We start from the raw sequence: 13,958 nt of genomic DNA on the forward strand, positions 1-13,958 counted from the left end.
GTTTTATTTATCCACTCATCAGATGCTGGAATTAAGGCTGTTTCCACCTTTTGGCTGTTGTTACAGTCCTGGCCAAGCACACTTAATTAAATTTATTTATTTATTTATTAAGATCTAATTGGCTTTATGAAACGATTTGTGAGTCAGGTAGCATCTCAACTAGCAAATAGAGGAGAGCTCCCCAGGTACATTTTAAAAGAGTTATTTTGCTTGCTTGCTTGCTTGCTTGCTTTCTATTTTTTCAAATTTTTATTTAAATTCTAGTTAGTTATATGGTGTATTGCATATTTATTTAGAATTTGGGTTGGGGGAATTTTGCCAGCACTTCTCTGAGCTCTCCCTTACTTTTGCATGTACTTACCAATATGTCATCGTTAAAACAGCCACCACAGCCCGGGGTCTCAAAGTTTGGAACAGGGACACGGCTTTGCATTTTTTACTTAATGGAGGCAACACTTGTGTTGAAATGTCCCTTAAGAGATCTGTCGCAGTGAAGGAGGGGAGCCTTCTCCGAGTCTGGGTGTCTGGCCCGTTTGCTCAGTCTGCCTCCTCAGTCTCAGGATCAGCTTTTGGGAGTGTAATCCTCTGCCTGCAGAGCCGACTGCCCCGTCCGTTCCACATTCAGTGAGCTTGCATTCAACAGTTGCCGATGGCTTCTGGCTTTTGGATGACCGAAAGCTCCTGAGACTAGAACGCCGACTGAGGCCGCGTGCCTGCCTTTGAGGGGCTTGCAGTTTAGTAGGAGGGAAACAGAAACATGGAAGCAGTTAGGCGCCCAGCGGCAAGAACTGCAGTCCTCCCCATGGCACGGAGGCGTGTGTGCTTGCAGGGGCCGAGGAGGCTTCAGAAAGGAGCTGCTTTCAGAAAGAGACTTGGAAGGTGGTAGGGTTTCCTGGTGGGCAGAAAGGACAGAAGCTGCAGCACTTTGGAAAAATTCATCCTGGGGAAAGGACAGAAGGTAGAAATGAAGCTGGTGAGTTAGTCTCGGGACTCCGACATCATGCAGAGGATATTGCTTTAATAGAAGATACTCATGTGCTAAAGAATTGCGAGCAGAGTTAGGAAGGCGACTTTGGTGAGCACACTGAGCATGGCCTTTGGTGGGATAAGGCAGGAAGCCTGCGTGGTTTTGGAGAGGTGTCATGAGGATCTGAGCGAACTCAGGGGAGAGGGAGTGAAGGGTGTGTCGCCAGTCATTATTATATCTAGGGGCAGGAATCACCAGTTCTTGATGACCCATGGAATATTCTGGGTGAGGGAGAAGAGCAGGCACTCTCTGGGGATGAACCCCAGGTTGGCTAAGTGGGTAGATCCAGATGATGCCGCTCACTTCGAGAGGCGAGGCAGAAGAATAAGCATGTGCTTGCGGTGTCACTATTTGCTTCCGGTTTCGGTAGTAAAAGGACGCTGTGTGAGAATAAGTTCTGCTTTGGACGAACGACCTAGAATTACTCTGGGTCCTTCCAGGGGGAGATGTGTGTAGGGGGCAGTTGGAAGGAGAATGGGAACCCAGGAGAGAGGCTGGAGCCAGAGGGAGGCATGAGCCTCCCTTGTAGAGTGAGGAAGCCGGAGTGGAAAAGGGGAGAATTTATAGGTGGGAGGAGGTGAGGAAGGTCACAAACATCGCAGAAGGGCTGCAGGTGTGGTGTGAAGGCAAGGGGGAGGGGAGCAAGCTGGATCAGAGGGGCATCCCGAGCCAAAGAAGTCTGCGAGAAGAAGGTTGGAAATAGCCGTTAGTTTGACGGTGATGAGCTCATTTGGTTTCATCTCCGCCAGTGTTTATTCACGGTGTGAAAAATTGTGTGGTATCGTCTTCTGCCCTCCTCCAGCCAACCTTTGCATGTCCGTAGAGTTTTCTTCTCGTCTCAACTGTGGGTATGTGAACAGAAGGTGTTCTGCGCTATAGGAAGTTTTGTTATGTAGATGCTTCCATAATGTGCATCCTGGCAGTTAATTTTCACATCGACCATTTGCATGACTGCATGACTGTTGGTCAGCCTAAAGATTTTACTCTTTTTTTTTTTTTAAGATTTTATTTATTTATTTATTTGAGAGAGAGAGAGAGAGAGAAACAGCATGAGAGGGGATGGGGTCAGAGGGAGAAGCAGGCTCTCCGACGAGCCAGGAGCCCGATGCGGGACTCGATCCGAGGACTCCGGGATCATGACCTGAGCCGAAGGCAGTCGCTTAACCAACTGAGCCACCCAGGTGCCCAAGATTTTACTCTTAAGTCACTTACGTTCTCACCCTTTCCATTTCAGAGCTTACCCAGATTGAGGATCCCAGAGAACAGTGGCGGCGAGAGCAGGAACGGATGCTGAAGGAGTATTTGATCGTAGCCCAGGAGGCTCTCAATGCCAAGAAAGAAATCTACCAGATTAAGCAGCAGCGGTTCGAGCTGGCTCAGGAGGAGTACCAGCAGCTGCACAGAATGTGTGAGGACGACACCCGCTCCTACACCGGCTGTGAGTCACCGCCTCTGGGGCTCACGTGCGTGACTTGAGAAGCCCCCTCTGCACTAGGTTACCCGCAGACCCCGAACTTGACTCGGGCAAGCCCGCTTCCTAGAGTTCCTCAGCGCATCCTGTTAGGGAGTCAGTGTTGTGCTCTGGAGTCAGGCATAGCCTGCAGCCACTGCTTAGCGACAGTTTCTCAAGTGCCTGCCTTGTGCCCGGGCCCGGGATACGGCGGAGCCCAGGAACGCAGAGGTCCCTGCCCCCAAGACCTTCCGTCCGGGTGGGGAAGGGAGAAAATAGGCGAGTTTCCGGTAGCGACATGAAACCACCTCACGTGTCGTGTTTGTCAGTGCGGAAAGGGGCTTCCCCCAGAGATCTCTGCCGTGAATAGATCACCTTGGGAAGGTCACACAGCGGTTTCGGTGATCCTGCCTCCTGCCTGGAGAGATTCGGGAGCCGTCGCCCGTGTCGAGCACCTGTTTCTTTGTAGAGTCCTTTGTGGGGCAGTCCGCTGAAGGTGGAGGAACTCAGTGTAGCCCAGGGGGTCGGGGGGATGCTCTTCCCCCACCCTCAGTGAGACGGACGCACACTGATGTTCTCAGAGGGAATCCCCCTTAGTTTTCGAGGCTGCTGGACGTGGGCCCCCATTTCATTAGTACTCAGCAGATGCTCAGGTGTTCAAGGAACCCGGTCCAGTCTCAGAACCCAAAGCATGTTGTTACGGACACGGTCAGTCATCGCTGGAGCCTGTCCCCTCCCAACAAGAGTTGCCAGACCGAACAGCCCATCACAGGTGCCCAGGGCTGGGAGTGTTATGGGTGCCAGTGAACTTGGGAAGAACGTGTGGAAGTGCTGCTGCTAAGGGCTGAGACGTGGAGGGCCTTACCCGTGTCGTGACTGCCACGTTGCCGGGCATTTGGCTCTGGTGACACAGCCTTGAGCTTTAAAGACACGGTCAGAGCTTTATTCTGGGTTGCAAGTCAGAATGGAGTTAAGGCCAGGGGGCCAGAGGTCTTTCTTACTGCAACTGCTGTGGAAGGTGAATAGGCCTCACAAGCTGTGGGGAGGAGAGGGGTGGGGTGTCCGCTCTGTAACAGGAATTGAAGACAGGTCTGCATCGCGCTCCCTGAGAGAAGGTCAGGACTCGGGTTTAACGGTTGTTTCCAGGTCGTCTTATCTCTTGTTCTTCAAATATCGTTATCTACGAGATTTTTTTTGGTTTTTGGCTTTTGTTTTAACTATCCGTCAGAATGCAGTGCTCAGCCCAGTGCTAATTTTGAGGGGCAGGTTATCTCCAGAGTTTCTTTTTTTATAATGTCTTCCTCTGATTTTGGGTATCAGGCCTCACAGAATGAAATGGGAAGCGTTCCTTCCTCTTCTCTTCTCAGAAAGAGTTTGTGTGGGATTGGTATTTGATGGAACGTGATAGAATTCACCAGAAAAGCCATCTGGACCTGAGTTCATTGTGGGAATGTTTGTAACTATAAATTTTTATCAAGGGTTAGATAGTAAATACTTTAGGCTTTGTGGGCCATATGGTCTCCGTTGCAACTACTCAACCTGTCTTTATAGTGCAAAAGCAGCTAGGGACAATACATAAACCAATGTGTGTGGCTTGCTCTGAGCAAAGTGTGAACACAGGTAACAAGCTTGATTCGGCCTGCAGGGAATTTGCCAACTGCTGACCTAAGTTGTCAAGTTTATAAAGCTGTTTGTAGAATTCCCTTACCATTTTCTTAATATCTAGACACTCCGAAGTGGTGTCCTTTCATTCCTGATACTAATAATTTGTGTCTTTTTTTTTTTTCAAATCCGCGTAGCTAAACTTTTATTGATTGTATTTATCTTTACAATAAACTGGCTTTTGGGTTTTTTGGTTTTTTTTCTTTTCCCGTTTCTTGTCCATTTCTATTTTATTGATTTCTCTTCTTTATTATTTTCTTCCTGCTTCTTAGTTTGGCTTTACTCTGTTCTTCCTTTCCTAGCTTCCTAAAGTAGAAACTTAGATCATTGATTTGAGAGCTTTCTTACTTTCTCACATGACCTCTAAAGGTATGAATTCTTCATGAAGTGCAACTTTAACTACATGCCACAAATGTTGGTATTTTTTCAGTCATTTCAGAATGGTTTCTCATGTCCTTTGTAGTTTCTTTTTTGACCCGGGGTTCTTTAAAAGTCAGTTATTGACACTTGTTAAAGATGTCATGTTGTTGATTTCTAATTGAATTCCATTGTGGTCAGGAACTACCCATGTAAGATTTCAGTCTTTGGGATTCTACTGAGATGACTTATGGCCCAGCATATGGTCTCCCTCAGTGGCCTCATAGCGTTAGAAGCCCATGGCCTTGGTACTTCCGAGGTCACACCTGGCTGCTGCGGAGGCTTATAACTGTTTCTGAGAGCGTACAGTTAGCGATGTGAAGCCTGTTAGAAAAGTGACTTGACAGAAGCTAGGTTGAACCATATGAAGTTGTTGTTTTTGTAGCTTAAAAAGGGCTGAGTATTGGCAGTCTCATATGATTCAACCTAATAGAATGTTTCTTCCCAGTAGCCTTTAGGGACCTTATCTGTCCCCTAGTTGGGTTTGGTTAAGTCTCCAAAGGCTCTCCAGTCAGTTCTTCTAATAAGAATGGAATGGGAGAAAGACATATCAGAAAAATTTGGCAGGAAGTTTCTTGCCAGTGATTGAAAAAGACAAATTGCCTCAAGGGAAGATTGCCTACTACCCATGCCTCCAGGACTTTGGCTGCAGTGAAGGTGGGGGCTGGGGACCTGAGCCCTTGCGGATGCAGGGTTAGGACGACATCGAGCACCCCGTTGGATTCCACACCCAGCCCTGGGGGAAGCAAGAGAGGAGGAGTCCCAGGGCAAAGCTGAGCACGCAGATGAAGAGCGCGGAGAACTTGTAGTCCTTTAATGCTGGGACATCCCTCAGCATCAGTGTTTGTATTTCCATGGGCTTTTCTCTCCCTTGACATTTGGGCAAGTAGGGAATTGCACTCAGTTATATTCCTTCCTGTGCTCCGTAGAATTTAATGACTGCCCAGTAAAAAAACAATACTCAAGATGCTGTCCTGAGTGGTGCATGAGGAAACCTTTAGTAGAGGAAGCAGATGACTCTGTAGTGTTGACTTGAGATTCTGGCACGCTCATCAGAATCCCGACCTGCTAGAAGTGTCTATGTAGACGCGGTCTCTGCATCCACTTGTGGAAGTGGCCTCGGGGGCCACATTGGGCCTGCCTGTTTTCATGAAGGGCTGGAGATGCCAGTGGATTTTGCCAGGGCCTCTCGGCTCATCTGGGAAAAGACTCAGAATGGAATCTAGGACTTAATCTAAGTGCTTTACCAGGTTGCTGCTGTCTCTGGGGTTCTAACGAAGTTCTTTCCAGCTTGCCATTTAACCTGAACTACCAATTACGATGAGGAAAACTCTTTTAGATGACTCAAAGGAATTCTCTCTGGCCACGCCGGTCTCACACAGCCCAGATTGCTGTCAGGGCTAGTTGTCTAAAGCAGGGAGGCGTCTCCGTGCTCTCGTACTGGGAACAGAATAACATCTGGACTTACTTCTCATTACTTCCTTCATCGGCAATGACTTGAAGGGAAAAGAGCCAGTATTCAGTGGGCTAGTGTTATTATCTCTGCATTGTTGGGATTGCAACATTCTGAGGTGCATGACGCTGTCTTTGTTGTACACATGGGAAACGATCCTGGGAAGGCTAAGTTACTTCTTCAAGTTTACATAGCCAGTAGATGGTAGAGCTTGGACTTGAACCGAGATCTGTTTGTGTACGTGGCCTTCAGTGCCTTGTACTGTTTCCTAGACATGGGAGAGGCAGCGCAAAAGAGCTAATCGTGCTTTTTGAAACACCTTGCCCTCTCATTGTTCAAGTTATCTGGAAATAAAGACCGATTATAAATGGACAAGTCATCTGGCAATTTTGCAACACTAAAAGGGGCAAATGGAAGGCAGAGCACCATCTGCTTCTTGGCTTTCTTGTGGCCCATGGTAGGGTTGCCAAACTATTCATTTAGTTTCCAACAGATACTTACTTAGCACCTGCTGTTGGTAAATACTAAATGTTGGGGACACGATTTATCCCTAATGGCGGATGGTGGGGAAAATAAGGCAATGATGGTGAACAGAGGAATTAACTAAAACAGCCATTTTTAATATTGGAGCAGAAGGGTACGAAGGAGGGTGGGAGTAAGGGAGGTGCATTTCTGCCACACCCTTCACAGATTTCTCCCTGAGTTCTGGAAATCACCAGAATAAAACTCCATTCACTGGAGAGAAGAGATTTTGTGTCAATATTGGGCCATCTGGTATCTTAAGAATATCCAAGCCTTGACCTTTTTGTGTCCCTGAGCAAAACAGATTCAGATGCTGGCTGGATTTGAGCGTACATGTCCCCGTGAGACTAAGAACCCTACTCTGCTTTATTTCTGGGGGCTGCTCGGTACCCAGGCCTATTTTATGCTCCGTAGAGCGCAGGGCAGGAGCTGCTCAGCTGCTACTTCTCTGCAGCTCCGTGTTGTAGTTTTCTCCTACTTTCTTCACGTGTTGTGTTGTGTTGCTGGCAGAGGAGTTTTATTAAAATTGTTGTAGTGAAAGAATTTCTTGCAGCCTTCAGGATCACTACAAAAATTGAAAAGTGAAAGTACTACCTGACAGTTGGAGACCTTTGTGTTTCTTGACTTGGGTGGTTACATTTGTATTTGCTTTGCATTAAGTCACTGTTTTGTACACTTTGCTTCATTAACTTGTTAACATTGCTCATATCTAGCGGTGGAAAGAGGGAGGTCTTTTTCTTTTTTTAAATTTACTTTAAAATTTGTCTCCAGTTGCATGCATTTATTTCATACAGTGAGCGCTAATTCTCTCTGGGTGAAGAATGAATTGATTCCTCATCTAGAAGAAGATGCCCTGCTTTCTTCATTGTAGTGTGTTCTTCTCTTTGCCTTTCCCACTGAATACGTTGGTTATGTCGGAAGCTTTTATTCTGGAGCTAATCGTTCGGTCTTCCTGAGAAACTTTAGCTTCCGGATGCATTCGGTCGAAGTATAGGACCATTTGCAGGGTAAATTATAGTCTAATCCACAGGTCAGCAAATTATGTGTGGCCTTTGGGCGGACTCTTGTCCACTCTGGCTGTTTATAAATAAAGTGTTATTGGAACACGTCCACATCGACTCACTTACCTATTGTCTGTAGTAGCTACAACAGCAGAGTTGAGGAGTTGAGACAGAGACCATATGGCCCACAACACCAAAAGTATTTACTATCCAGCCTTTTGCGGAAGAAGTTTCCCAACCCCTGGTCTACACCAATAGCTCCGAACCCTGGCTACAGGGTATAATCTCCTGAGGGGCTTTTAAAAGCTGCTGCCTGGGCCCCACGCCCAGAGATTTTGATCTGATTGGTTTTGGGGGCCAGACATTTGTTTGTAAAGCATCCCAGGTGATTCCCAGAGTTGGGAATCCAGTAGTCTAGATTGACTTGTGATGGTCCCTTCCAGCAGCAGGCATATGACTTTGTTATCCTAGCTCCTAGGAACTACCGGAAGTCTGCACCAAAAGTATCTTTGGGTGGTTGGGAGAGTTGGCCTAATCTCCCGTGAGAAAGCGCTGACCCACCCTGAATTCCTGGGTTAGGTGGTGGTGAAGCTTGACCTTATCAGTTAGCAGTTTTGCCAACATTCTTTCTGAGGCTTTAAGCCCATCCCACAAAGACTGTCTTCCACTGGTTATCCTGAAGAGGGTTTCTCCTCTACTGTCTAGGTTGGGATGATGGCCACAGTCCATCCGTTCAACCTTTTGTTTTCCTTCATGCAAGCATGTTGGAGCTGGCGGGAGAAAAATGGATCACGCAGCGTTTTTCACAGGTTATTAGTTGGTAAGACTCAATCTTGAAGGTGATTGCAGAGCATCCGTGTCTATTGAGAGATAATCCCCTAGTCCGCCCTAGAGAACATTTCTGAGAGAATGCTTGGTTTGAATTTGGTGGCATCCTGTGTTATTTCTCTAGGTCACCTCTGAGTGGGCTTGTTCGATTTTTTTCTTCCTTTGCTTATGGTGCCTTTAAAAAAACAAATGTCATGTCCTCTGTTGGCCTGGGTTATTTACATGCGTGCCTTTGTCGCTGCTCTGGTAAATTAGTACCTGTCAGCATGGGAACTGTCAGGGCTTGCCGTCCTTTCTGCCAGAGTTCTCTTGGCTTCCTTGAGCACCTCCCTACAGTGCTGACGCCTGGAGGTGCACAGTTGGTCCTAAGGAGCGGTCTTCCGAGAAGCGTGTCGTCCCCTCAGGTGATCTCAGGTTCTCACAGCACAGAGGAGGCCTGTGTGGAGCAGGGAAACAGGGAGGCAGAGACAGACAGACACCGCAGCATACGTGTTTTCCCTTTTCAGTATGCCATAAAATCGAAATCCAACGTCAGTACTGGGGTCTGCAGCATCTAAGTGCTGGAGGGCCATGCCTTCTCCCGCTGGGAGAGCTGATCTGATTGAAGAATCGTGGGCAGCTGGCCCACAGGAGCGCAAGTGTCAGAGAGAAGTCCCTTTTTGACTGATGCAGATCGAGTCACTACAAACTTAGTCTCTGTCAAGTGGGTAAATGTAATCATCGTCTCTCACAAAGATTTTGTTAAAAGAGATTTATTTTACTTTAGAGAGACAGAGAGTGAGCAAGCGCAGGCAGGGGTGGGGTGGGACAGTCAGAGGGCGAGAGAGGCAGAATCCCAAGCAGGCTCCGTGCTCGGGGGCTCAATCCCACAACCCCGAGATCACGACCGAGCAAAATCAAGAGTCGGATGCCCAACCAACTGAGCCACTCAGGCGCCCCACTCTCACACAGATTTTATGAGAATAGATGAAATAAATGTGAAAGGCACCTTCTAATAGCAAGGTCTAATAGTTTACGTTGCTGTGGTCCAGGTGGACCGTAACCTTGTTCTTACATCCCCCAAAGTACTACCATATGCCTGAGTGGACTCCTTAAGCTGTTTAATAGTAGTGCCCACTCAAGTCTTCAAGAGAGAAGAAAGCTTTAGAGGTGAGAGTCTGATATTTATCATAAACCTTGAGATTGGAGACATGTCTTAACAGAGAAAGATAATTCTTTTTTTTAAACGTTGTGGAGCGTGTGCCGTGAAAAATGGAGCCTGGAGTCCTGAGGTATTCCTTGGACTCCAGAGATGGGTTACGTTGGACTTACTGGCAGAGGTAAGGAACTAAGAGTTTGTCTTTATAAGTTCAATTATATTATTAAAAGTTATGCCAGTGTTCACAACTCTCCTTAGTATTTGAAGATAAATGCACTCGCTGTTTTAGGTACTTGAGTTGCCTTTTCCCTCCTCCCAGTCCTTGAATTTTACAATTTTAGAGACCGTAGCAAAGCTAACCTTGAATGCTACCTACATAGGTAAAACCTATTCTGTCATTTAGGATGGTTTCAGCTGTAAGTAACACAAAAGGCTAACTCCCATGGACCCGAACAAAGGACATCTCTTGTCCCATTAACTGAATCCTCCGGCAGTGGGCTGGATTCGGCGCTCAGTGAGGCCGTGGCTTATCAGGCTCCCTCCCCCTCCAGGACTGGGCACACGCCGAGTCTCCCAGGGGAGAGGTGCATCCCCAACAAGCTCAGGGTCCCGTGAGTTAGGAAGGAGAACTGGGGGACAGGTTGCTGTGTGTTTGTCAAACTGTATCCTGTTATCTCAAGTCTCTCTGCTAATTTTCCCTATGAAATTGCGTAGGAGTTTTGTGGCGACGATTTCAGACCGTGGTTACTGCTGTTTCACATTGCAGTTAACTTCCCTGGACTTGGGTAACAGGGTTCCTTTCTATCCCATATGGGAACAATCCCAGGTGATAACTGTGGGCATTGTCTTTCTCAAATGCAGGGTGACACACAGGGAAGTGAGGAGTCTGCGAGCCCTGGGCTCATTGGCTTCTTACCTGGGTCCAAGTGGAAGTCCCCTCGGCTCGGGTCTGGGAAAGCTTTAAGTCCCAGGAGTTTAATGTGGAGATTTTACAGAAATGATTTCTGACTCTTAAGGGCTTTGTATCAGGTGTGGCTTTCAGTACTGATCTTAAATGAAGCCAAAGAGTCTGTCAAGATGGACGTTGTAGGGTTTGGAAATAGTCTTCATCTGAGAAAGAATTCTATTTTAAAAATATCTTACTCCATGTCTTCGAGAGATTACGATTCTAAATATAAGAACATTTGAGATAAAGTTGGCAAATGCTTAGCTCCTCCAGATATTTATTTCTAGTAGATTCTAATGGTTTGAAATTCTGACTGATAGGGACTTCAGTAATAAGTTCTTTATAGAACTGGTTTTGTTTTTTGTTTTTTTTTTTTTAAGATTTTATTTATTTATTTGACAGAGAGAGAGATAGAGAGAGCAGGAACACAAGCAGGGGGAGTGGGAGAGGGAGAAGCAGGCTTCCCGCGGAGCAGGGAGCCCGATGCGGGACTCGATCCCAGGACCCTGGGATCATGACCTGAGTTGAAGGCAGACGCTTAACGACTGAGCCACCCAGGCGCCCTATAGAACTGGTTTTTAAAGAGCTATCCGAACTGCTCAAATTCACTTCGGATGTAGTTCTAGTTGAGGCTATTAAACAATCTTGCTGTGTAAGCCACTTGATGACTCTGAGCCATCCTTTCTGTTACAAAGGCAGGAAAGGATTTTGAGCTAGTTTCTAGCCGTTGGCACCTAGTTACCTGAATGACAGTCACCCTTCAGTAGCCAGATCAAAGGAGTCAAGGAAAGATGCTGGCACTGCAGATGGGTCTTCTGAGCACGTGAAGTTACTGTCAGTGACCCGGAGGCCGGTCACACCAGCGTGGGGTGGCCGCAGATGAAGACAGGGGAACGCCCCACCAGCTAGGGCAGGGCTAGACTGCGTCAGTGCCGCACACAAGCGGACGGCCTGCGCAGCCTAAGAGAGAGGAGACAGAAGCGTCACGAAAAAGCAGTGCAGGGAGGCGAGCAGGGCGGTAGCGATGGCAAGCAGCCGCTACGGGCTCGAGCTGCCGGATCGCTGGCAGGGCTCGTGCCGTCTGGCTGGCTGTGCTCGGCACACAGCTCGGCAGCCCTCCGCGTCGCGTTCACCCCCACGTACCGGCTGTTCGTACTCACCGCGCCGTGGCTCTTCGGGAGTTGGGGCCCCGCGTGCTGCGCTGTGGAAGGAAGCACTTAGCTGTGTGGGGTGTTCTAGCTAAACACGCAGCACAACACGCCGTGCAGCTTCCCCCCCCCCAACCCCGCCGAGTGTATCTGTGGTTTTTAACCCCAGTAATTTTGCAGTCGAGTTTCGGTTTACCGACAGCCATCTATTTTCTCGTGTGGAATCACGTAGAAAGGCCTCACGAAGAAATCAAACATCAAGATTTGAGGATGTGAGATGTGAATTCCTTAGGAGCCAGTGCCAACTTGTCAATCGGAGACTTAGAATTAATTATCGATTTTAGAAGTTCCTGTCTATGTGTATTTACTTATTTTAAAGGATCCATTATAAAATAAAATATTTTCCTTCTGTTTAGCCTTCTCTGGATATTCAGCAAATACAAAGTACGACCCATACCAAATTAAAGCAGAAATAGCAAGTCGTCGGGATAGGGTGAGTAAAATGAGTGCTTTCACAACTAGAAGCCCCATATGTATTTTTATGTACTATTGCTTATCATGGTTCACTTAATGGTGGTCAGTGTGTCTAACACTCATATTTTGGTTAAGATTTTCAATTTTGTGGATTATCATTACATTTGGTTTTACTCTTCACTTTCTTCTAAGAGGAGGGGGAAAGTTTTTTTTTTTTTTTAAGATTTTCTATTATTTATTTGAGAGCGAGAATGAGAGAGAGAGCATGAGAGGGGGGAGGGTCAGAGGGAGAAGCAGACTCCCTGCCGAGCAGGGAGCCCGATGCGGGACTCGATCCTGAGACTCCAGGATCATGACCTGAGCCAAAGGCAGTTGCTTAACCAACTGAGCCACCCAGGCACCCGGGAAAGTTTCTTTTTGAAAACACAGCCCATCTAACAAAAAATCGCCTGTATCCCTCTGTGTTTTTCAGAGAGCTAGACTCCTCCTGCCCAGTTTGGAAAGATTTGGTGACATTAGGCCCTGATCTCAAAGGACTGCTTCCCTTTATTAGTGGGATGGCAGCCTTAACCCTCGGCAGCTTTGGCATCTGCCGGTCTTCCCCGGTTGCTGTATTCCTAGGGAAATCCTTCCTGCAGTGGCATTTGACCAGACGGTTCTGATGCTCCTTCCCAGTGACACCGGAATCCGTTATGTGCCACCCCGTTTCATCCCTCAGTCCCTTATCTTGGTTGTGTGGGAAGGGGGACATCTTGGAAACGAAGCCGCCTCTTCTGGTGTGTCTCAGTGCAGGGGTTCTCAGGATCTAGCGCACCTGAGAAAAACACCTGCGGCGTTGACGAGACACGCGAGCCGCCAGGCCCAGCCCCTGAGTCTTGACACAGGCCTGCAGTGGGTGCTCAGTCTGTTGAAGTAAGCACTCAGGGGATTGACTTTCCCTAGTGGCACAGCATGCTTTCAGCAACAGCACTTCACGTGTGGGATCTAAGTAGTAAGCAGAGGGAAGATGAAACGAGTATGGCGTAGTTTGCTGATTGGAATGTGTAAATCACTACCTTGAGAAAGAAAGCAGTTGCCGGTTCCACAGAGGCAGGAACGTGTCAGTGATCCGGGATTCTTGTATCTAAGGAGACACTCCTTCCAGGATGGCTGCTGTGTATGCCCGAGGATGGAAATTCGTGGAGAGGATAGATGATCCAGTGGGTCGTGAGCCGATCAGGAACTTAGATGACAGTGCTAACAACTGTAGAAGTCATTTTCACCACAGCTTTTTTTTGGGAAAAAAAAAACAACAACAACGTAATTTGTCTTTAGCTTTCCAGATTAAAACGAGAGCTGACCCAGATGAAGCAAGAACTGCAGTACAAGGAGAAGGGGGTGGAGACCCTGCAAGAGTGAGTTGCCCGTGATCCCGGAAGGGGCGCTTTTCCTGCGATTTCCTCTTGGGCTCACCTGTGTGGTGTCTGCGCATGTGTCCTCCAGCTGCGTGGGCGTTCCCTTTTATGCTTTCTTTATGCTCCTTTCCCCCCAATCCTAAGCCTCAGAATCTTTCTTTTCCTTGAAGATACTTGGTTCCTTTAAGTGGAGCTACGTGGGAAACAAGACCTTTATTTTCTACTTATTCATGTTCTCTGTAGCTGCACCGTCCAAGACGCACGTGGCTGTTTAAATTTGAACTCCAGTCTTGTTCGTTTTAGCCTCAAAATTGTTTGTTCTAAAACTCAAATTTAAAATGAATTAAAGTAATTGAAATGAAATAAAATTAAAACTTTAGAACCCCAGTTACATAGCCACATCTGAAATGCTCGGTTGTCACTGTGGCTAGTGTAGATTTTCTCTACCTTGGCACGATTGACATTTTGGACCAGATGACTCTTCGTGCATCACAGGAT

At 47.3% G+C, this 13,958-nt stretch overlaps 1 protein-coding gene across 2 annotated transcripts in view; it reads left to right on the forward strand.

Moving 5' to 3' along the window:
- Window positions 1-13,958, forward strand: part of WWC3 (WWC family member 3) — a 117,402-nt gene that overhangs the window by 44,871 nt on the left and 58,573 nt on the right. The window contains exons 3-5 of one of the 2 annotated variants that reach the window (XM_045874341.3): window positions 2,262-2,465; window positions 12,009-12,085; window positions 13,381-13,460. In XM_045874341.3, coding sequence (XP_045730297.1) covers window positions 2,262-2,465; window positions 12,009-12,085; window positions 13,381-13,460 — 361 coding nt within the window. Of the gene's footprint in view, window positions 1-2,261; window positions 2,491-12,008; window positions 12,086-13,380; window positions 13,461-13,958 lie in introns of those variants that run through there. The other variant, XM_064573721.1, reaches the window with a different exon arrangement.

The sequence above is a fragment of the Mirounga angustirostris genome, unplaced genomic scaffold, assembly GCF_029215605.1.
Source record: "Mirounga angustirostris isolate CCGP_5_RB_7025 unplaced genomic scaffold, mMirAng1.0.hap1 SCAF_11, whole genome shotgun sequence".
Classification (NCBI taxonomy): Eukaryota; Metazoa; Chordata; class Mammalia; order Carnivora; family Phocidae; genus Mirounga; species Mirounga angustirostris.